General features: G+C 35.5%; 1 protein-coding gene across 1 annotated transcript in view; it reads right to left on the bottom strand.

Annotated features, from left to right (window-relative positions):
- Positions 1 to 20,214, bottom strand: part of LOC144446282 (nuclear pore membrane glycoprotein 210-like) — a 29,775-nt gene extending 9,561 nt beyond the window's left edge. The window contains exons 1-31 of the mRNA XM_078136031.1: positions 20,126 to 20,214; positions 18,869 to 18,985; positions 18,410 to 18,549; positions 17,609 to 17,740; positions 16,776 to 16,872; positions 16,154 to 16,304; positions 15,458 to 15,590; positions 14,972 to 15,100; positions 14,067 to 14,129; positions 13,534 to 13,640; positions 12,639 to 12,779; positions 11,934 to 12,074; positions 11,255 to 11,410; positions 10,540 to 10,735; positions 10,038 to 10,183; positions 9,378 to 9,549; positions 8,747 to 8,867; positions 8,157 to 8,256; positions 7,591 to 7,783; positions 7,054 to 7,160; positions 6,109 to 6,213; positions 5,651 to 5,752; positions 5,157 to 5,285; positions 4,545 to 4,672; positions 4,145 to 4,283; positions 3,811 to 3,873; positions 3,241 to 3,420; positions 2,763 to 2,843; positions 2,129 to 2,260; positions 1,231 to 1,278; positions 189 to 344 (exon numbers count right to left, since the gene is read on the bottom strand). Coding sequence (XP_077992157.1) covers positions 189 to 344; positions 1,231 to 1,278; positions 2,129 to 2,260; positions 2,763 to 2,843; positions 3,241 to 3,420; positions 3,811 to 3,873; positions 4,145 to 4,283; positions 4,545 to 4,672; positions 5,157 to 5,285; positions 5,651 to 5,752; positions 6,109 to 6,213; positions 7,054 to 7,160; positions 7,591 to 7,783; positions 8,157 to 8,256; positions 8,747 to 8,867; positions 9,378 to 9,549; positions 10,038 to 10,183; positions 10,540 to 10,735; positions 11,255 to 11,410; positions 11,934 to 12,074; positions 12,639 to 12,779; positions 13,534 to 13,640; positions 14,067 to 14,129; positions 14,972 to 15,100; positions 15,458 to 15,590; positions 16,154 to 16,304; positions 16,776 to 16,872; positions 17,609 to 17,740; positions 18,410 to 18,549; positions 18,869 to 18,985; positions 20,126 to 20,214 — 3,894 coding nt within the window. The remainder of the gene's footprint in view (positions 1 to 188; positions 345 to 1,230; positions 1,279 to 2,128; positions 2,261 to 2,762; positions 2,844 to 3,240; positions 3,421 to 3,810; positions 3,874 to 4,144; positions 4,284 to 4,544; positions 4,673 to 5,156; positions 5,286 to 5,650; positions 5,753 to 6,108; positions 6,214 to 7,053; positions 7,161 to 7,590; positions 7,784 to 8,156; positions 8,257 to 8,746; positions 8,868 to 9,377; positions 9,550 to 10,037; positions 10,184 to 10,539; positions 10,736 to 11,254; positions 11,411 to 11,933; positions 12,075 to 12,638; positions 12,780 to 13,533; positions 13,641 to 14,066; positions 14,130 to 14,971; positions 15,101 to 15,457; positions 15,591 to 16,153; positions 16,305 to 16,775; positions 16,873 to 17,608; positions 17,741 to 18,409; positions 18,550 to 18,868; positions 18,986 to 20,125) is intronic.
- Between the last annotated feature and the right edge of the window lie 3,845 nt (positions 20,215 to 24,059).

Raw genomic sequence — 24,059 nt, 5'->3', positions numbered from 1 at the left:
TCATCATCATCATCATCATCATCATCATCATCATCATCATCATCATCATCATCATCATCATCATCATCATCATCATCATCATCATCATCATCATCATCATTGTCACTGTTGTCGTGGTGCTTGTCATCATCATCCTCCACACCATCATTCTCATCCCAATAAACCCTAGTGGTTGTTATACAGCCTACCTCAATCTGTACTTCCTCTGTAAGTACAATATCATTGATAATCTGATTATGACCAGGTTTAGATATTGTCACTTTGAGTTGTAGAGTTGCCTGTCCAGGGTTGACTGCATGTAATCGCATCCCAAAATTATTCTCATTTTCACTGTTGATGCCAATCTGTAAACAATCACATCAAATCTGTTGTTGTTGACATTAGATCATGAATTATATAATGCATTTATTAATTTGACACTGTGCCCCCCCCCCCCACACACCCACCCACCCACCCACCCACCCACACACACACACCCTCTGTTACTGGAGTTCTAAATTTCCAAAAGCTTTGCAAAAACACTGCTGCAGCAGGAGTTGGAGTCCAATATCTTGGTGGATTAGTTTTAGTGCTAGAAGAGACTTCCTGTAGAGGCTTCCTTCAGATTATGAGAGATTTTGACCTTTTCCAATATTTTTTGGCTCTTGCGAATTTATTATTATACTTCTTTGAAAATGGCTGCAAAGCAGGTGACTGGAATGATTCTTTTCTTGGAAGGCAAGCAGCATTTAGGAGTTATGAATATTTATGTTCTGCTAGAATATGTGTATCTGTCAACTCCAATGAGACAATACAAATGTCCATTGCAAGGACTCTCACTGAACAATGACTTAGGAACAAGTTTCAACACTGTTTCCTGGTGACGGCACATAGTGTAAGTGATGTAAAATCATGAAATTACTCTCCAGAACCCAAATTTACAAAAAATGTGATTATATCCTGCAGTAGTGTTTCCCTTTAACATTAAAAGTTGTGTTTTAAGATGCTCTTTGCATTACCAGCAAAGTTGACTCTAAGCCTACTGATGATTTGATGAAGAGCTTTAAGCTGAGGTTAGTGAGATGAACCCAAAGACATAATCCCCTTAATCTTAAATAAGTATTGCAAGTATTTCCTGTATACTTTACAAATTTATCGATGGGAATACTATGTTGTGAGAGAAACACATCAGCTGTGGCATGTTATGGCAGTGAGTGACATGCATCAACAATGTCCTTTATTTGTACATACCAGACATGGATACCCCATGGACCCTATGCTGTATGTATGACCACATGACTGGAGGAAATAAATGGTCAGCAACCACAAAGTTCAAAGGTCAGATCAAAGGTCAAGAAGAAAATAAAGTAATAAGGTTAAAGACAATCTTGAATTATTGTAGGCTTCAATTATGTTAACCTCCACTGGCACTTGATGAGGATGTACAATAGCTAATCTGATTGGTTATAATGGAGTGATTCACACTCTATTGACCAATAAGGTGATTCATTGCATAATACATGAACTTAGATATCAAATGTCCACTCCCATATTGAGATTCAAAGCTATAATGCTCCAGATGGTGCAGATTTCAAAGAGGAGTGTTCTGATTGGTGAATAAGCTGCAAGACAATGGTGATTTGTGGCCTGTGAGGGCGTACTACATACATAAAAAAACTTGTCCCCATCTTCAAGGGTTGCCAATGGAGGAGTACATACTTGCACAGCCTTGATAAGTCAAGATGAGTTGACATATGATAATCAAAATATATAACAAAGCCTTCAACAACTGCAGATTATTCAAAAAGAATAAAAGAAAGACAAAAACACAACTGACAACTGAACAATTAACAAAATAATGTGCATGTCGTTTGCATGGTACAGGACAGTGACAATATTTGTCTGTTAGAAATCTGGTTTAGTTAGGGGGTCTTAACCCGTTCTTCGTCCTAACCTTAACTCCCTAGCTTTATCAAAATATGTCTTTTGCAAAGCCAGTCTTCTGTTCTACATTCTTTTCATAAACAAAGTAAAAGTAACAGAAAAACTTTTTTGAAGGTGTATACTATATTAAGCTTAAACATAGATCAAAAAGTTCCTTTATTGCATAAAGTAAAATGTTTGTTGAAAAGAGTGTAAGAGTCCTTACCTTGTAGTACACAGATGATAACGTTACAACATCAATGTTGCTAACAGTCCAATAAAATCTCAAACCAGGTATTGCATGACCAAAGGAGAACGGTGTCTGGAATTCATTGATTCCCATAGCATACACTGGCATCTACACAACAATAGAATAAGTTTTTATCATTAGCAAATCAACCTATAGTTAGCGGGTTTCAAGTAGAGTGCCTATACTGTTATCAACACTGCAGTGTGCCCTCCAGGCTCTAAGTACAGTGGCATATAGCTGCCCTCCAAGTAGAGTCCATATACTGTCATCAACGCCGAGTTGCAGTGTGCCAAATATGCAAATTTGACATACCACTGATGCACAATGAGTGGTGTTACCCTATTTCTTGCTATGTGGTGGCCAGATCTTTATTTTGTTCCTCTCCCCCCCCCCCAACAACAACAAACAAACTGATAAGTAGTTATCCAAACAAAAACAATGGCGTCCTCCAGAATTGCAGCTCAATGGCTGGTGTTCATAATACAGTGGCTTCATTTACATGTAATATATCTATTCAAAATCATCAAATTTTCAACACTAAACTTATATAAAACTTTGACTTGGTCCTAAAGTGAATTTCTTTTATTAAAATGAAAATGAAATAACTTACCTCAGCCCCAGTCTCTAGCATAGATGATGGAGCATATATATTGACACCAGTTAGTCTTACTACATAGACATCAATACTATCCTGTAATGAAACATATCAGAAACTCAGTAGTCATGAATATTTATTGTTCATCTAACATATATGCATGTCTGCTGGCTTCCTGAGGCAATACTGGATAGGTCACTCCTAGGACTGGGAATGTGAACTGAGTTTCAATTTTGTGTTTCTTGGCAATCGCATGAAATTAATGTGATAGTAAATAATGAAATGACTCTCAAGAACCTAAAGATTATGAAAATGACTATATTTCCTGGAGTGCCATTCCATTTTAAAACGCTGTCAACTGTAAACGTACAAAATTGTTTCTTTAAGAAGATGAACAAAACACAAACTAATTTATTTCTTGAATAAGTGACATGTAATTTCCTTCTTATCAGTTACTCTTGATCATCCAAGTTCTGCCCTCAATTACACTTACCTGTGAGTAAGTCACTGTTTCTCCAGTCTCTGTATCAAATGCCTGTGCTGTACCAATAACTTTAGTATGTCCTAAGGCCACAGCATTAATAAGTCCGCTTCCATTTATAGTTGCAATCTGATCATCCCCAATACTGTATTGTATATGGGCCTGAGGTTGCGGCCCGCCATGGCTTCGTACCTTTGAGAGGAAAGAAGGAATTCTCCATCAAAGTCAAAATACCTTCTTTTTTTCTACTTTTTGTGCGTTCCATTCCACATGACCTATATGTATTTGCAGTATGGGTGTAAAGACTATAGGGAACAGATACGGAATACTAAATTTAGTTACACACACAACAACTCGGCAAAATTTGAGTGTTTTGCTATATTTCAGACATCTTCATAACAGACAAGTTGTCACTTACACATAATATAATAAACACACATTACTGTTTAAACTCATAATTTCCACTTCGTAATTTTATTGTGAACAAAAAATTAATACCTATAGTTTTAATGTATTAAATATTTAACTTGGTTGGACAGGAAACCTGAAAATGGTGAGAAATAAACTTTTATATTTACTTACTTGAAAGACTGCTCCAATAATCAAAGTAACATTTCTCGGGTCTAACCTCAACGAAGGAAACACCTGAGGAAAGAAATAACAAAATAACAACTTATTGGGTGTTTTGACAACCATAAATTGAAATGTGATAACACATCACAATGACCAAAATCTAGAGTATTTCTGCTGGACCATTAAAAGGTTTTTCTGCATCTTTGTCAAGAATCATCAATTTGACACAATATGTAGACATACTTTATTTCCTGGACTGGCGTTCTCCTTTTAATAAGATGCACTGAAAATGTTGTGCATAAGCCATCTTGATTGTTGACAAATATGGAACGTAGTCACTTACTTGTATTTCTCTGGCTTGGCTGGACACAATGTGTCCTGATTTGGCATTGGCAATAAAACTGAGGGTTGTTCTTCCCAATGCAGCACCATGGATTACATAACACGCTGTATACTCATCATTCCCGCATTCTGACTTTTCCCTGAAGTGGAAATCCAGGCAATATTAAAACGAAAAGTTTGTGGTCAAAATATGAGTTTTGATGACCAAGTTAACACAACGGTCATTTGTCATTTTCAATCGACAAAGTTGAAAGCAGAGCTTCTATATACAGTAGCAAAATCAACACAAATTGTCGACAACTCTAACTTTTGATAAGTCCATGCAGTTTTTGACAAAAGGGGTTGTTATGGGTGTATTTCCATGGTGATTTCGATGACACAAAATAACAAGTTAAACTAACCTGACTGAGATTATCATTGATGCTGGGTAGGGCTTCAATCCCATCAACATGAAATAAGACCTGTGTAATGGCTTGCCACTGGAATCTAACACTCTCACTTTGGCTTGGATGTCATGACCAATCTCAACCTGAAATTAGTAACAGAATTGAACAAACTGGATTGGTAAAAGAATTGAATAAATTGGATGTCTTATCCAATCTCAACCTGAATTGGATTGGTAATAGAATAGAAGAAATTGGATCTAAAATTTGTAAAGTTGTCATGACCAATTTCAGCCATAAGACAATTTTTAATGCCATTGAATACATCCATTGACTGGGTCACCATACAAATTTTTGAAATAGAGATTGAAATTATATAAAACTTTGTCATTTTTGAATCCAAAATGGCCACCGAATATTGATAAAAGATTGATGATTTCCTTAAAAATAAGCTGATGAACATCAAAAATTCTTTCATTATTTCAAAAGGACCAGGAACAAGCTTTCACATTGCAAACTTTTGGAGAGAATTGAAGAAGTTTGATTTTCAGGGAAATTTGTCCCTGAGGCGTATTCTGTCATTAACTTAGCTTGTGAATCTAATCACTGATATAAGTGTGTTGAACTTACTTTGTCTACCACTCTGACTTCAATTAAGTTCACACCTGAGATGTACACATTTGCTGTTGCATGTGTCGGGGAATCTAGGCACAGATCATAAGTTGTAATAACTAAAGAACCATCCAGTTGGGGAATAACCTGTAAGAATGAACAAAAAAAAACCACAGAAATAATAATTTCTCCTTGATTTCATCATTAAAACATGTTGGAGTGTTACTATGTGGTAATTAATGCTAGACAATTTAAATAAAAAAACAGTGCACGCATATCTATTACGGTTCTCTCAGGATAAGAATGAATGAAAATGTTTCCATGGATGTTGTCAAGCGAATTAGGAAAGACAGCTTCTTATATGTTATTGTGAGAATTATCCAGGCAAAACTCTACACATCACTACACTGTTCACTGCAACTAGTGTGGAAATATGATCCATCTACTACAGCCATAAAGTTCCTATGTAACTTGTACATAAATATGCCAGTGAGGTAACTAAGACCACATACCTCAATTTGTTTTTTCTTATCTTGATACGACACCTTGGCAAGGTTTCTGTCACTAGTCTGAACCCAGTAATGGCCAGATCCTCCTTTCACAGTCAAAGATACCTACAATTGTGATAATCAAAATATATACTGTACATTTGAAATCATGATTAAATGATCAGTTTTACTTCAAGAGCATACTGAATCTGTCATTGTCACACATACCTCATCGAGTAATAATGATTAAATTTCGATCTTGAGTAAAAAGAAGTAAAACATAACAGAAATGAATGACAGCTGTTGCCTTTAATGTTAATTACTATGATAAGACATAGGGATACAGAACTTTTCTCTCAATCAGTGAATGTTTCTGAGGGCTTCCTCAGGGCCTACACAAATAACTTCAATTCGCCCCATCTCTATCCATCAATTCAGTTTATATCACATGTATATTACAGTAATACATATCGGTATCTTACCTTACTGGATGGATGATTGAACACAGACACAGTATCAGGTGTGATCACAGCACTGTTAACAAGTAATAATTCTAAAGATGTGCTGATAACTGGTGAAATATTAGGCTGTAAAGACAGATAATATTATTATGATGGCTAAGTTTCTTAAGATTAGATTCAAAATAATTTTTTTTTTTGAGAAACTAGAAACTTTTCACTATATTCGTATTGCACATTTGTAGCTAGAAACATCATTTAGGAGGGTACATTGTGAGACTTGGAACATTTTGATGGTAACGTGAACGTGAACGTGAACATGAACATGTACAGGAATTAAGATGTTTTCATAAATGTTGGATTCTGGAGATTCATTTTATGATTTCACATTGTATAAATTTCACTCTGACAATTGCCCTGAAACACCAAATTTTAACTCTTTTCACCTGTATTCAATGGTACATTGGTGCCTCATGAGCCTTAGTAGACACAAATATGGAAGTGACGTGAAGTCATGAATATGCATTTTTCATCTGATAACTATTCATGTCTGTTAAGAGTCATGGAAACTCACTGAAAGAACAACAGAGGTGAAAGAGTTTAAATTTGGCATTTCTCCAGAACCCAAAGTTTATGAAAATACCTCTATTTTCTGGAGTGGTGTCCTTTAAAGGGGACAAGAATGTTTTGAAATCATTCTGCAAGTCACTGTGTGTCATTCACTGTCCTGATAACATAGAAATCATTCTGCACGTCACTGTGTGTCATTCACTGTCCTGATAACATAGAAATCATTCTGCAAGTCACTGTGTGTCATTCACTGTCCTGATAACATAGAAATCATTCTGCAAGTCACTGTGTGTCATTCACTGTCCTGATAACATAGAAATCAGGATCACGTAAGGGAAGATGCCTCCAGGTATTTTGGACTCTCCTCCAATACAAATTAATTTTGAATACCGTACTTACACTTTGTGATATCTGCTGTGCTTTGAGAAGTTTTGTGTCATATCCTCTGATGGACGCTGTTACACTCACTAAGCCTAGCTGGGACATCAAAACTGTTGTCTGAAATGCTGAATATATCCATCTCATATGTTATCATCAACAGAAATAATCAAGGTATGTTCCCAAAGTCCCTACTAAAATTACAGTACAACGTTTGGAAACCTGTGCATGTTTTAACAGGTTTCCCCTATCTGTTACCATGGTTACCCATTAAATATATGGTACAAAGTATGGTAGTCTATATGCAAGTTTTACCAGGTTTCTCCTATCTCTTACTGGGGTTCCCAACTGAAGTTACAATACAAGGTATGATAATTCATGCAAGTTTACCGTCTCTATCACCAAAGATCCCATCCAAAATTTGGGCACAAGGTATAAAAACCTATGCAAGTAGTTGTATGTTTCCCCCTATCTGTCAACAGGGTTCCAAAACCTAAGCAAAATACATCAAAAAGTTTCAGAGAGGATATCAACCTTTGTGGGTAAATCTAAACTTACCTTTCAGCTTCTTACTTCCTGGATAATCACCATCAACGTCTGTTAATGTTGTCACATGATTGACAAAGGTTGCTAGGTACTTATCACTGCTATCCCATGTGATAGTTAAAGATGTAAAGTTATCAAAGTTATGACCATTTTTATCAGCTACATAAACCAGGATTTCTAGGTTGTCAGAATACCGCACAGGAATCTATCAAATAAATAAATACAGTAATAGGTAGAAGCTGTTAGAAATGTGAGAAAAGACATAATAACATACCAAAAGCAATATCACTATTAAAATTAGGGTACTTTATATCTGGAACCAGATGTAAACTTACTTGATTATGAGAATCAGCTGTGATTGGACAAGATATTTCTAAATTAGGGTATTTCATAACAGGAACCAGGTGTAAACTTACTTGGTTATGAGAGTCAGCTGTGATTGGACAAGATATTTCTAAATTAGGGTATTTCATAACAGGAACCAGGTGTAAACTTACTTGGTTATGAGAGTCAGCTGTGATTGGACAAGATATTTCTAAATTAGGGTATTTCATAACAGGAACCAGGTGTAAACTTACTTGGTTATGAGAGTCAGCTGTGATTGGACAAGGTGTGTCTAGATTTGGGTATTTTATAACTGGAACCAGGTGAAGACTGGTAGGTTTGGCGCATGCAATTCTGTAATGACAATTAACATATTGATTACATCATCAGTATACAATTACATCATTACTACATCATGGATCACACATTCTCTTACCAAAACATTATGGAAACACCAAAATTCTCACTAACAAAATATCACACCCATAATGAATGGCATCACAGTTATAATTACATCATTACAGCAACACTACTGACATCATTAGTAAACAATTATGTCATCACTACCACCATTCATCAAATCACTGTTGACTACTGATTTCATCATAATTTCAAACATGAATGACATCATCAAAGACACAATGGTGACATCATCACTGGCCTATAATTACATCACAACTGCAATATTGATGACATCATCACTGGCCCATAATTACATCACAACTGCAATATTGATGTGATCACTACTAGTGCTATAGCCCCAAAACTACATCATCCCTGACCAGTGATACACCAGTTAGTGTAAAGGAAAACTACACAATATAATATGATGTGATAAAGATACCTTAGGAAAGCCTCAGTGACAGCTGGGAATGGATTTTTAGATGATGGTTGATTTCCAACAGTGACCTTCAATTCTTGTTCACCAAAGTCAAGACAAACAGCATCAAATAAATGATAGTTCTCTGAGGATAACAACAACAACAACAACAACAACAATGATATGTATTGTAGAGTTATATGTCTGCAGTTATATTGTACAGCTGATTACTTGTATCATAGCATTATACATAACATCATTGAAGAGTGCAGGTCATAATTATATCACAAGGTATTAAATATGATAGATAAAACCTCTTTGCAGGGTTTTTCCAAATTCCTATGGAGTGCTGGTCAATATCACAAGGTATGTTTGACAGAACATCTTTGAAGAGTTCTTCCAAGCTCATAAAGAGTGCTGGTAGAAATGACCGCTTTGAAGGGTCTCCCCATCCCTACAGAGTACTGGACAGTCATTAATATTCACAAGGTAAGTATGGTAGACATGACCTCTTTGAAGAGTCTCCCCACCCCTAAAGAGTACTGGACAGTCATTAATATTCGTGAACATTAATAGTCATCATTATTAGTACTTTATGCCATTTTTCATTCTTGATATTTGCAGATGTTAATTGTACACAAAGAGATCAACATACTTGTAGCTCCAAGCCCACGTAGATGACTGAGCTTCAACCACAGTTTATCTTTAGCTTCTATAGTTTGGTAATACTTGGACGGATCAAGAATCCAGGGTTGTGGTCCTCCTGTCAGTACCAGTGTTTTAGACGACCCTAGAGCCACTACAGCTAACTCTTCAGGATCCAATGGCTAAATGTAAAAAAATACACAAAACAAAAACACAGGAAAGAGATTAGACTTGACTCAGGCAGCAAGGAAAAATCATCTTTATTCTTTAAACATTAGAATCAATACACCATATCTATCTTACCCACCTTGCTGTAATTTTTTTGAATGAAGAGTCACAAGAGGGCATACAACATGATATTCATGACTATTTATCTGAAGGTAATGAATTATGAATTATGAATATTCATTGTTCATCTAATACATATTCATATTTGTAAGTTTCATGAGTCAGACCAATGCTATAATAATGAAGGTGAAATAAAGTTTCAATTAGGTTTTTCTTGGCAATTGTGTGTAATTTATGTTAATGAATGTTAAATCATGAAATGGTTTTTCAGAATTCAAAGATTAAGAAGTACCTTTATTTCTGGCGTTCACCTTTTAAAGAAACATTATACAGAACTTGACAGATTTCTGATAGCAAAGTTTCATTGAAAGTGTAGACTTACCTTGAGAGGTGGGTATGCTGCTATGGTAATGCTGGCTTGTAATTTACTGTCACCTTCTAGATAAATAGCATTAACTTGTGTATTACCAGCTATAAGTGCTTTCACACGTAGTACAGCACAGCTTCCTTCTGGTGGATCAATATCGTCTGTAGATACAAATATCAAATCTTGTTACCGCTATGATATACATAATCAGTACGTATGTACCAGTGTTTTACATGCATCAGTGCATGTACATACTATTGGTATTTGCACTGCAATGCAATATGGGAAACATTATTGCATACCTGTATGTAAATGAGAAGGCTATCATAATTTGATGCATGCTGCATGCGACTACAGCTGTAGGTTTTCAAACAAAATTTGCATAAATATATGCCATAATTTTATAGAACCTCAAGATGCTTGAGTGATAGTGTGGGTACTTGGGGTATTGCACTTGTGCTTGCAGTGTTTTCTACTGCATATTACTCATACTGCACTAGACTTTTTTAGCACTCACCATGTAACTGTTGAAATACGGAGATATCTCCTATACTGACTGAGAACTTAGCATGTCTGCAATCTGTCATAATAATCTTCTCCCCTGTTGTTTTCAGAGTTGCACTCACTATCAACGGTAGATCTAAAGTCGTACCAATTTCAGCCTCTACTTTGGCAGGTAGAAACTCCATCTCACCAGGAGGTATAACAGACACCTACATGATAAAATTACACATACAATGTCATCATCATGTACTATAAAACCTGGAAATTTTCACTGAAGACTTATTTTTGTTTATTTTGCTGGACAACAAACATGCAAAAATAAGTAGTGACTAGAATACCTTCTTGTACATGGGTACGATGTACCAGTAATTTAGTAAAAATTGGTCTTTGAGAACTAGCTGAAAATTTTAAGATTGCCAAATTTTCTAGTAGCGACAATATCTAGGTTTACAATATACTATATATATACAATATCAAACCATCACTCAAATAATGTCATCACAACTCACAAAGATTCTATTCTTAATTTTTCTTTAAAACCTGAATCATCAAAAACGAGTCTTCATACAAGTAGAAGACACAGCCCCTCAAATACTTCACTTCCAAGTGCATATGTCTCATGTGACAGGTCACATTTGTGCCAGGTTTGAATGAAATCGAATATAGCATATCTGACTAATGACATATTGTGGACAGGATAGACACACAAACAGTGTTTTGTTGCATACCTTGGCAGTTCCGTAATGAGCTACATTTCTGATATCTGATGCAGTTATAATACTTTGTCCAACGCCACCAGTTGTTGTCACCATTCCATGCACGTTAACACTCACTATCTCCTTCTTAGATGAAGTCCATGTGTAATTTCCACTGCCTCCGGTTGCCTACAAATACAACAACATACAATTATAATAAACTTTAAAAGCAGAAAAACTAAAGTAACTCTAAAGTAAACTGGAAAGTTATCACACTCAGTGGATAGTGTTTTAATGACTGATTTTAGTTGTCATTACAATGTATTGTTCTTATCACATCAAGTGGTTGTTATAACTAAGTAGTTGTCATATCAATAGATTGTAGTCGTCATAACAACTGACTACTACTCATAAACAGTTTATAGTTGTCATCATAGATTACAGTTGTCATAACTACTTGTCATAAAGTTTATAGTTGTTATCACAGATTACAGTTGTCGCAAAAACTGACTACATGTCATAAACTGTTTATAGTTGTCATAACAACTGATGATGTCATCAAAAGTCTTGTTCCAGTTGTAACTGGTTCAGCTTTAACTTAAAACCCTGAACATTCAGTGAGAGTAATATTTGCACCTAAAATATAATATGAATATGAGTAGACTTTGAATTTCATGTTGTCACTGTATTCTATCATTTTTTGTATACTAACCAACATTGTGTACTGGTAAGGGGCTCTCTGACTTGGTTGCCATGGAAACGTCACTATCTTTGGAGTAACGATGATTGGATCAAAGATTTCTGCTTCTTGTTTGTCTGACACTGGTACTGGTAGCTTTTCAACGTTTCCATTCTGGTAGTAAAGAAATAATGTGTGTCAATGTCTATATTATACCATGCAAGTCACTAAGAAAATGTATGAAATTGTTTATAGATCATGGATTTCTACAAATTACTGTGACTGTTTGACCAGATTTGTTACAGCTGAAAAAAAAAAAATCAACACATGTATGCTCCTTTGGTAAATCATCTTTTAACAAGGTTTGAATGAAATGACTGGGTATGTGTAAAATGGTAAAGATATGCCAAGTATGAGCCCCCTCTGGCATATCACCTTTATACCACGTTTGAATGAAATTACTGGGTATATGATAGAGATATGCACCTGTGCATACAATGGTCCCCTCGGGTATATCACCTCTAGGCTGAATGAAGTTAGTTGGGGGATGGTACAGATATACACCTGCATACGTAAGTCGCCTATGGTGTAATATCACCTTTATACCAGATTTGAATGGGATCATTAATTGTGCATGCATACATACTGCCCTGCCTATGGTATATCACCATTATACCAGGTTTGAATGAAATCAGGAAGTCTGTCACAGCGATGTACATTTGTCCGACAGTTACTTACTGGTAGCATGACTGATATTAATGAGGCTTCTATTTCTGTCACACCATGTTGCAAAGTTTCCACTATGTGATAGGAACCATTCAATGATGAATATAAAACTTTAAAGTAGTCCTGGTGAAAGTTTACATCTATACGGATATTCTAAAATAAAGGAAAGGAAGAATTATGAAAAAATTGACACTGACATATTCTAAAGTCAGGAAAGAAGTAATATTCAGTGTATTGTTGTCATGCCAATCGAATCATCCTCAACATCACAAATTCTACTCATGCATTGGATTTTATTATAAAGCAGTGAAACAGTAAAACAAGCAATGTATCTGTCACGACAATTGGCATATTCTGACCACTGGTGGCGCTCTGCTATGTAATTCAACCACTGAAACAGTTGAACAATTTACTATACATGTACATGAATGCACATACACTGGGTGATGCCATTTTTTGTTTAAATAGCAAATAACATAGAACATCAGAGCATGCACTGAATTCAGTCTCCAGTGAAGTTGTCAATTTACTGCATGAGTGTGTGTGTATGTACTAGTAGGCTAGCCAGCCTTGGCTTTAATAGACTGTGTTTACAATTAAATACCACGGAGTGAAAGACTACACCATGATGGAGAAACTCACAAGTAGGCTAGTTTTAGCACAGTTTGTTACAGGCAAACTCAGTAGCTTGGGAGAATTATGTTGTATGTAGTGAATCACCTCACGACAGCCGAACTATGGCAGTGGTGAAGGAGTGTAAAGAGCGCCACCAATGTTTGAATGTAGATGAACAAGTTTTATATCACAAATTGATCATTTATAACCATCTAACAATCCTCTAACACTATGTCTCTCATTCTATTCTGTTGACATGGATGGCATTTTATACATAAATAACTTCTCTTACCTCTGATGCATGTATTTTATGACTGTCCTTGTCATATATTTCTATAATAATTTCATACTTTCGACTTGTCTCTAAGACCCAATTTCTGCCAGGAAGAACAACAAAACCTGCAAACACAAAATTTTTTTAATACTGTGTATAGTTGACAGTCTAGACTACTACAATTCATAGTTAACATACAATGTCACTGGAAATGGCAAATGTGGGATAAATATTTACAGAAAACAATGTATATATTTCTACATGTCAAATATTTCTTTCTATTCCAGAATCCAGTTTACTTTCTCACAAACCAGATCTTATTTTCCTATGGTGTGTCTTGGAAAAGAGGCTGTGGTTTATGATGATGCCAGTTTGCTGAGGTATTGAAGGTATGGTCTCTCTTCCACAAACACATATGCAAATCACATCTGTACAAATAAAGTTGTGTCAAGATTTGTACAAATGATGTTCAGGCTATAGATTGTATAGAAATTGGTCAAATACATCTTATAATCTAGGGCAATTATGGTATAAATAGTCTGTATTCTTACCTAGGTAACTGGGTTCTACAACATGTATACCAGCTGTGGGTTGACTTAATTCCTCCTTCACATCTGATTCAAAACTATAAGGAAACCACTCACATATCAAACTGATTGGCATACGTACTGATAGTAACAGCCCTCAATAGGGTCCTATTGATTGGAAAAGCATGTCTAATCACCACTAGTATATCATGAAATGAGGAGCATAGCAGTTAGCTAAATCAAATAAATAACTTGACATAATTTTTGGGTGCGTCCAAAACTTGTCATTGATGTCAGGATTGCAGAGGAAATGCACATGCATAAATTATGTTATACTAATGAGTTCACATCAACCTGAAAATAATGCTAAATGAGTGTTATGCAAGAATGAAACATTTAGATGAAAACATGTCTGAAGCTAGACTGTATCCCTTCAAGTTTAAATGCAAACTTGGGACAAATTACAATGGAAATCAATTCTCTCCAAACTCTGACAAATGAAAGTTTGTTCCTGGTCTGTTTCAAGAAATTTGAGGGTTTAAGGTCTTCAATCTTTTATTTTCCCACATCCTCAAAAGCCAGAGTACAATTTTTCTGCTGACACAACAAAAAACAATACCTCTTGCATGGACAGTGCTGTAAAAGATGCTGTGGTTTATGACGATGTTCACCCATTGCGTTAACACAGTATTTGGCAGCCATATTGGATTCTCAAATGTCTAATTTTAGATATCATTTTGACTCAGTTTTTTTTTAAATATCGAGTATAAGTGACAATGGGTTGGAGTTTCTTGAATAAAAATAACAGAAAAAATCCAAGAGTTTATTTTCAAAGTACATTCTATGTTAATTATCACGTCTTGAATTAATAAGACGTCAAGCAATCAAGATTTGTCTTCAACTGGTGAACTCTTTCTAGTTAAGGATACTTTTATCTTTGAGTATGATCTCAGTATCTCCCTGAGTGATTCCTGTCACTGTACATGTAGCAGTATCAAGACTAGCAAACCTGCTGTCTTTGATTTCCAACCAGTACTGAGACGATGGCAGGGTCACCACTACAAATAAATCATAAAGACAAATATCAATTCTTTTCTTGACTGCAGATGTCAAATTTAGAGTTAAAAACACACAGCCTGGACTTGCACAAATATGCTCACATTTGTTAGGAATAGTGTCTTTGACTGAAATCAAATTGTGTTTTAAAAATTAGAGAAACAGGTGTGTTCAGACACACAGACAGAGCAAATTATAAGCACCCTTAGTGACATAATATTCAAATTCTAGCATCAGGGAATGTTTCACTAGTAAAGTACACACTATTGAAATAAAGCAATACTTAAAAAGTAGAGAGTGTCACATAAATAATATCTGAATAAATAGTTGTATTCTATCAGACACCAAGTATAACTTACATGTATATTTTCCTTGTCGTAGTTTGCCGACTTTATACTTAATGTGTGCATGTACAAGTAAGTAGACATCATATGGTGGGTTTAATGCCAAGTTATCGATGACTATCACCCGTACTATGCTGGGTTTCACCTCCTACAAAAAAAAAGAATATTAAATTACCAAGCCATAGGAATTGTGTTCCTGTAGGTCTTCTAATATACTGCATGAAAATTGGGGAAAACTTGATTTTCCAGTTCCAAGATGCATTGCGTCAGTTATGTTGTTATATTTATGCTTGTTTTGTCTTTATTACATTTGAAATAACATTTTCATTGTGACTTGACAAAAGGATGTGTTGATCTCTTTAATTATAAGTGATTTTACTGAAGAGACTAAACACCATTAATGACAGAGAAGGATTTTTTTTTTGTTAAACCAAGGGTACAGTCAGATGACAACCATCCCCCTACGTACTGCATGGATACCCCCTGTATGTACAGAATACATGTGTATGTAATATGGGGAGATGCATGATGCATCTTGGAACCAGCAACAGGTCTACTGTACACAAAGTTTACTTTACTCTAACCATTGAACCACAACGATTTCTCAAAATGAACTTGATATCTCGTCTAATCTAAACTGTATGCTCATTCAGCTAGTATGAAGGTGTCAATAACACTTGACTCTACTGTACTGTAAGCTCTGACACTTACCCTGAATCCAAATGCCTTGAGTTTAGTACTAACTTTAGCACTCCCTGTCTTGAGACCTTCTATAAGTATAATATCACCCTGTTGTCCTTTCTTCTCCATTTCAGCTATGTAAGGTGGCGGTGTGTATTGGGTTGGTTCAAATGGTAAAATTCTACACAACAATTATATAACACATTTCACTGATAAAATAATGTTGTTGTTTTTTCGATGCAAATATGCCACTTTCATGCATCTAAATACTAGTATTTTCAATGATTTGAAAAATTCTAAACAATAATGATACAACCTTGAATCAATACTGATGACTTTACTTGAATGAGGTAAGCTAAGAGAAGATTTCAAACAAAGACAGTATTAGGTAATCACAAGATAACATGTCACTGGCTAACCAAATCTATGTTTTTTAAAAATATGTCACTCTCATGGCGCAAGTACATCCAAGTACTAGAATTTCCAATATGAAAACACCATGGCATCCAACTGCCAAACTACCAATTATGATAAACACAGAAATACTAAAACTCCACAACATATAAGCAGAAGTGTAAGAAATGACACCAGATATACAATATTGAAGCAGCAGTGACAAGGTTTCACAGAATGTTTGAACAGTCCTACATACCTTAGTATAGTATTAGCATCTATGATTCTTCCACTTTCTGTTTCAGATATTAGTGTCCATTCAAACTGTAGACCTTCAAGACTGCTGAATGTGTTACCTGTAAAAACAACACCAAAGCAACTGGCGTTACATGAGTGTACAGACTATACCGTTGTACATATACATATAGATATAGATATAGATACATGTATACATATACATATACATATACATATACATATAGATATAGATATAGATATAGATATAGATATACAAATATATATACAGATTAGTGCAACCAAGAAAACATGTCCACGTCTGAAGTAGTTTTATGCCATGCTTGTTTTCAACAAGAGCAATGATTGAACTACAATATACTATAGATTGTTGTGGACTTTAAAAATTAGACTGAACCAATACATGAACACTACAAGGGATTATATGAGCCTTTGAGGCTTTCTTCCCAGTCTAGCCATGGTTAATTTACAACTATGGCAATCACGTTAAATATAAACAAAACATAATTAGTTGCACACAGAAAAGACACATGGATGTATTTATTTATTTATTTTTGCTGTGTGTATTGTATGTATTTGTAAGTTTTGAGGATCCCAGATTTAGTATGTTATATTGGACATGACCAGATAATATTAATTTTTTTGTCAATTGTCAAATGTATTTATAGGGGCTGGACTAGATCAGTTGCAAGACAACTATTTCCATTCCCCCTTTCCTGTTAGCTATTGATATACATAATTATTCATCTTGACTAGTATTTGTAATTTGTAATACTATATACTATTGGGAATAAATTATTATTACAATACATTTTAGACATCACAGGATACCCTTACCTTCATCATCCTTTGCTCTCACTTCAAACTGTTCAGGAGAATCATCTAAATATAATACTTGTGTGATGGTGACAATGTCAATTGAAAATATGACATCAACTATGACATCACAGCGTAGAATATGTCCTGTTCCTGTGATTAAATGATAAACATGTAACAAGTTACGATCATTTCAAGAGTACCTCACAAGAAAACGTTTATACCAAAAATATGTTGTATTAAAATTACCATCATGCCAAAAATACCTCGCATGAAAATGTTTACACAGATGTTGACAGATAACTGGTATTGGTTTCCAAGTTTTTCTCAACATTAAGTACAACAATGACAGATATTGTTGAAGTTATGGGACAGTCATAAACTACAGTGTACAATACTACATGCTAAATACTGTTACACTTCCTTCCTCCATTCATTCATTCATTCACATGTTCCCACATTTCACCTACAACCAATATGCTGAGGGATGCTATTAAGACACAGAGATCATGGTATTTGCATTCTCATCATATGTTGTTTCTCCCTACATCCTTGAAGGAAAGCCTCCAAATGAACACTAAACACACACCAAGTTCAGCAGGGCTTAACAAGATTTCAAAGTTGAGTAACTTACTGAGGTGTTATTTTATCACGCTACATTCAAATTGATAGCAGCAATCAATACGTGTGTACTACAGGCATAAATACATCTGACTGAACTTTTTGTTCCTAGACTTTGGTAATTATCTTGTTACTAGACTACTATGATTACCTCGTTCCAAGACTACTATAATTACCTTGTTCTAAGACTACAAAACTTACCTTGCTCCTCTGCAAATACTTTTGTATTAAGTCTGGTTGGGTGTGTTGACAATGCTGTAACTGTAGCCCTATTGGAGCATGCTTTACCAGTATCATCTGGAATTGCTTGCACAGAAGCTATCTCTGGTCTTTCACTTCTCCTGTAAAACAAGAATTTGAAAATTAAATCTTGTGTATTGTACATCATTTAGACACAACACAAACACAGCATAACAATAAATTATAGATTTACTTTCTGGAGCGGTAAAGTGACTTGTTCAGAATCTGCAAGTTACCCGCTCAAGTTTCATCACTGCCATTTGATTTTCTTTTGACTGGTTGAAGTCCTTGGGTAAGATTTACCCATGAGCAGCCACCTTGTGCCTCAGATTATGCACTAGATACACATCTAGTTGAACTTTAATAGTGACCATTTTGAGCCTCAAATTGTTTACTAGATTCAAATTTAGGTGAACTTACCAGGAATAGCAGCCATCCTGAGCTTCAAGAGTAAAGTTGATTGGTCTCTCACCATGATAATAGGGTAATAGAATCTTTGGAACATTTAGTCTGGAAGCAGTAGATATCCATAAAAAGCTGTGAAGTAAACATATAAGTTAAAAAGTTAGCACTTGATCCCAGTCACTACTTTTAGCAATTACAATATACAGTTGCTCATGTATGTTTTCGCTGTAAATATTACAAAGTTTAATACTGGGGAGCTAAGAGAGATTTCAAATACTAATATTGCTGTTAACTTGGTAACATGTTTGACAATGGGTTCATGTATGTCCCCATGATGCATTCAAAGATTGACACTTCACCACTTTGTCATAACAATATTAATTTTGATGTAAGGGTAACAACATTTCAAACCCAATGGGGACCAGATGAGTACAATTACCTATAGGTTGACATCTTGTACGCAATGTTTTACTGAATCAAGCAGTCTTGACCAAGGCTACTCTGTATAGTGTATGTTATTCAATTCCACTCTAATCTGTCAGAATTTTCCCCAGCTATCTTCACAAGTTGTATATATAACCCTAGTCTAAACTTTTCAGCTTAGCTAGCCTACAGAATGTTTAGTATGTCATATGAATACAACTCGGAAAGTTTCCATACAGGTACACTGTATGAGGGATTTGTAATACTGTATCATGCTGCATCAGTTCTAGTACAGTAGTGCATATCTGTCAACACGCCTACAAATTAACGGTATTGCCATAATTTCGTTTTATGGCAAGGCAATGTCCAACACAACAATTTATGTCCTTCAAACAACACAAAACTGATGTACAAAATTGGAGTGAAAAAAAACGTAAAGAGTTGAACTAAAACATTTGCGTATCGATCACAACACACAATAGCTTTGTTACATGTGTGAATTTGGATGTATTATTATTACAGGTTGTAAAGCTAAACCGTAAACCGTTACGGACGTATTCCGAAAACGATTTACAAATATTTTAACCAAAATCTTTGTTTTCCGTGTACATCGTTGCTCTACAATCGATCAATGATCGAAGTCCAGTTTGAAAGTTTGGTATCAAAACTCAAACTTGAGAGTGTTTCCATCATCACTGCACAGGCAATCCTACGAATATTGTTTCGCTTTCATTTCACAAAACCATGGCATTGAACGTTACACGGTCATAATACACGGTGAGATTTGCCTGAATTCAAGGACGGCTAGGAGAGGAGAAATCAGAAAGATTTTGAGGAATTTCTGCTAACTATGCAGCATTGTCTACAACTTCTCTCTTCAGCTCCACTGCAGTAATTTTCAGAGAGCAATCCCGTTCAACTTCGTTTTCGTCGGACATGTTATCATTTTCAAAATGGCCGCGTTAGTCGAAGTTACAATTTCAAATTCAATTACTTGTTTCGGGTCGCGTTTTTAATCTTCCTCGTTATCAGTTTGCCACGTTCTAGGTAAAATGGTAAACTATATTAATATAGCTATCATATACAATATTTTTCTGCTTATGATTACATTGGTTACATTGCTTTTCTGTGTTAGATATGAGCTCGATCGTTTCCCAGGGTCATTTCTCGTTTCAATGACAGCAATGTGCCACTACTGGTCGATTGTCAATGGCAATGCTATGAACAAGGATAGCACGGTGGTAATGTCAATGTTTGTAGAATGTAGATGGGCAGAGGTATTCTGAGTGGCGAGCATTTTCAGTCATGCAAAATTTAAATTCTCGATGTAAGAAATATCGAAAAGTTAAACCACTTACTTGTAAAACATTAGAAGGACAACAGATAGAACTCGCGCCATGTTGACCGCCATGCGTCTTCCGGTAGTGTAGGTCAAAGAGCAAAACGTAAATTTGCATATGACTGCTATCGTCTTGACAATGGATTGCCAGTCCACATCCTCTCACATTTGTCTCAGGGCCTGCATCCTCTGGTCTACATCATTACATGGTCATATGGTGTTTCTTATTATAGAACCTCCCGAAACGTTGGTGGAGGGTCTATGATTTATGGATAACCTTTCATAGCAGAGCTTTCAAATAGCAATCAAATGTTCCTAACATTTCATGATTCAATATAACTTTCCTCCTCTCCTTCTGCATCCATTGGCTGATCTCCGTTTACAGAGACTTTGCAAACATGGAAGAGAAATAAACTAGTCACCCCAATCGTTATATTTCATTTTAATGTTCAAAACTGCAATAAACTTATTGAAAACTGACAAACTGTTTGCTTTAGGCCTCAGTAAAAAAATTGTGTGGTTCCGATTACGCTCAATTTAGAATTGGTGGTGTCGCTGAGGTAGTTTTTTTTTTCATGTGCAGTGAGAGTCTAGTGTAGGTTATTGGTTTCATCCCATCATATCAGATATATAGCTACTACACTACGGCTTTATATTGTCTTTTGAAGTTGATGTTAGTTTCCGCATCCATTATTTCCCCCGAGGAATTCATAATTTTCGCGATTTCATTTTTTTCTCTCACAATAATACGTAAACAAATGTTTAGGATCGACTCTGGGTCGACAGTGAAAAACTAGGTGGCTTTCATACATTTTACCTTTTTGCATGTGAAAAGAATGTTTATGAAGTAGGGTCGGTCTGGCTATCGGAAACACTGTTTTTTTATTTGGGCTTAACGAAAAATTACAGCTAGCAGTGCATACCGTTGTCTTATGGTGATGGCTATGGTTATGTCATTCAATATGGTTGCGATACAAACAACACACGAACGCATCACAGCTGTATACGCATGTATGTTTTTCCTTTCCCAGTTTGAACGCAAAGTAAAGGTTGTGATATTTTCTTCTTCAAATACACGCAAATAAAGGGTCAACGGAATAAATAGCGTAGTTTGGGGCATGAGTTTGGGGGAGCACAGATGATGATAGCGCCGCCAACGACGGTACTTTGACATTAATTATCATGTGTAATAAAAAGTTGTAGGAGGGTTATACGCTATCATTATATAATATACATCTATATCGATAAATATGCCTCACTGGAGAGAACATAGTCTGTATTCAGACGCAGATTATTTTTTGTCGTATTCTTTAAAAACATGATGAAATATGTTTTATCTGAATAATAATTGTGTGCAAATACATGACCTATAACCATGGAAGTTATACTTCAATGCGAACATATAAAATAGGTTTAGAGAGTAAATTTAGCTGCATGATGTTTTCTGCATATTCCTACAACGATCGATGACTTTATACATTAATAAAAATACAAAAACTGACAGTAAAGACATTTATGACATGACACACTTAAGCTTTGTCCTGTCTGATCTGACTTTTGGTAGCGATTGTTATTTAAAATTGATTGGTGTGTGTAGTGAGATAACAATTAATAATTTCATATGTGTGCGTTTTATCAGAGTTTGTGTTTTGCTTATGTGATTAAGTCAGAACAGAAATCGTTCTGGTGAAAACTTTCTTTTAAAAGTGACAATACTCAACCAAACATTATATGGCCGAATTGAATCTTTACACTTCGTTTCCGTTGTTCAAAGACTCTGGAGTATTGTTTACTTCTGATAGGAGTGGCATGCGCCCTCAACACATATTAGATGATTACTTTTGTTTTTTTAGGGGGCTCACAATTTACGACCAAACATTATCTCTACAGTGTAGTTCACGATTATGACTATTATTTACCTCTAATAAGAGTGACATGCGCCCTCAAAGATTATGAGACAATTCCTTTTCTTTTTATCATTGCCGCTATTTGTTGTTCACATACCTTTACGTGTAACCAAACCCGACTTTTAGCATTTAGGTGAACGGTTGTGGTACGTAAATAAGAAACTCTACGTCAAACTTAAAAGGTTTTAAAATATATCAGCAAAATGATTTGCGTAATTTAGCCTAAATGTATAACTTTTATTCAGGTTGTAAATCTGAAATATTTTCAATTTTTAAATACAAACTCGCACAATTTCGCTTGAGATATTATTCCATATCTTGATTTGACATTTGACAAATGACGAACTTCAATAACAGTTTAAAACAGGTAAGGGTTAATATTTCTACACAAATGTTATGGTCTGCAGACTAAAATACAAAAGTATCCTTGTGATAACACATGTATATGGAAAGTACAGTACAGCAATTTTAAGGCGGCTACGTACGTTCATACCATTTTTTCTACGTATTCTCCATCTAAAGTCTGATGAGAAATCCATATTCCTTTGGTGGCAGAAGAAACTTTTATAGAACATGCATGATGAATATTCTGCTTATTTTTCCAACAAAATTGTATATTATCACAGCCGACTGGTAAATACACACACACCTGTAGATCAACAACGACGTCGATTCTAACCATCTTCCGACCGCAAGGGACGGGCTTTCATTTACACTACTGCCCGTGGAAACGGACGAAGTTTCCTTGCAAATCGAGATGTTTCTATTACTTGTAATTCTGCCGAAAAGCAATGGATGCAATCTGCACATGTCACGTGAGGAAACTTGTACAGTGCAACAACGTCACGTAATCCAAATATCACTCAACAAGTCTTTTGTTCGTATTGTTTCAAACTTTTAGGGGGAACTCGGAACGAGGATATGCATTCCAGCCAACTGCACCTGTCGAATTATATCAGTCGTTATTTCCTTTTTCCTTAATTAAGAAGAACGAAAAAAATCATTGCTTAAATGATAATTGGGTGTAATGTTTTTGCAAGCTAATGTTGAGCAATCGAAGTTTTAAGGAAAGATAACGGACGCGGATTTGTAGTGCCACCACCCGGCGATATCACGAGTTTGTTAGCGGTGTGATCAAAGCGGTACATGACACGAGACTTCACACAAACAAGTTCGGGCCTTGATTTCAAAACATAAAGACAGAATCGGAAAAAATACAAGCAAGTGTTTGATGAAACATTTTCCCATAATTACAAATGTAATCATTATATTTGTTCATCTTTTTCTTAGTAAACTCGTTATTTTGATCTCAGTCAACCGAATAATACTATGTTTGTCAGTTGTCTGATCAGTCTCGGTATGACACCGTTTTGAATATTTGGCATTGTGGTCGGTCAGCGTGCAAATTACAAGATTCGACCTGATTTCGAAGTCAGGAAGTTGCGCGAAAAAAACCTTCAAAGTTCCCGATTGTGTAAAGTCGTTGAAATACCGCGTACGTCGAGTCGAGTTGTTCCGTCTTATCAACTCTCTTTTC

The sequence above is a fragment of the Glandiceps talaboti genome, chromosome 15 (genome assembly GCF_964340395.1).
Source record: "Glandiceps talaboti chromosome 15, keGlaTala1.1, whole genome shotgun sequence".
Lineage (NCBI taxonomy): Eukaryota > Metazoa > Hemichordata > Enteropneusta > Spengelidae > Glandiceps > Glandiceps talaboti.
This window is presented reverse-complemented; position numbering and strand designations above follow the sequence as displayed.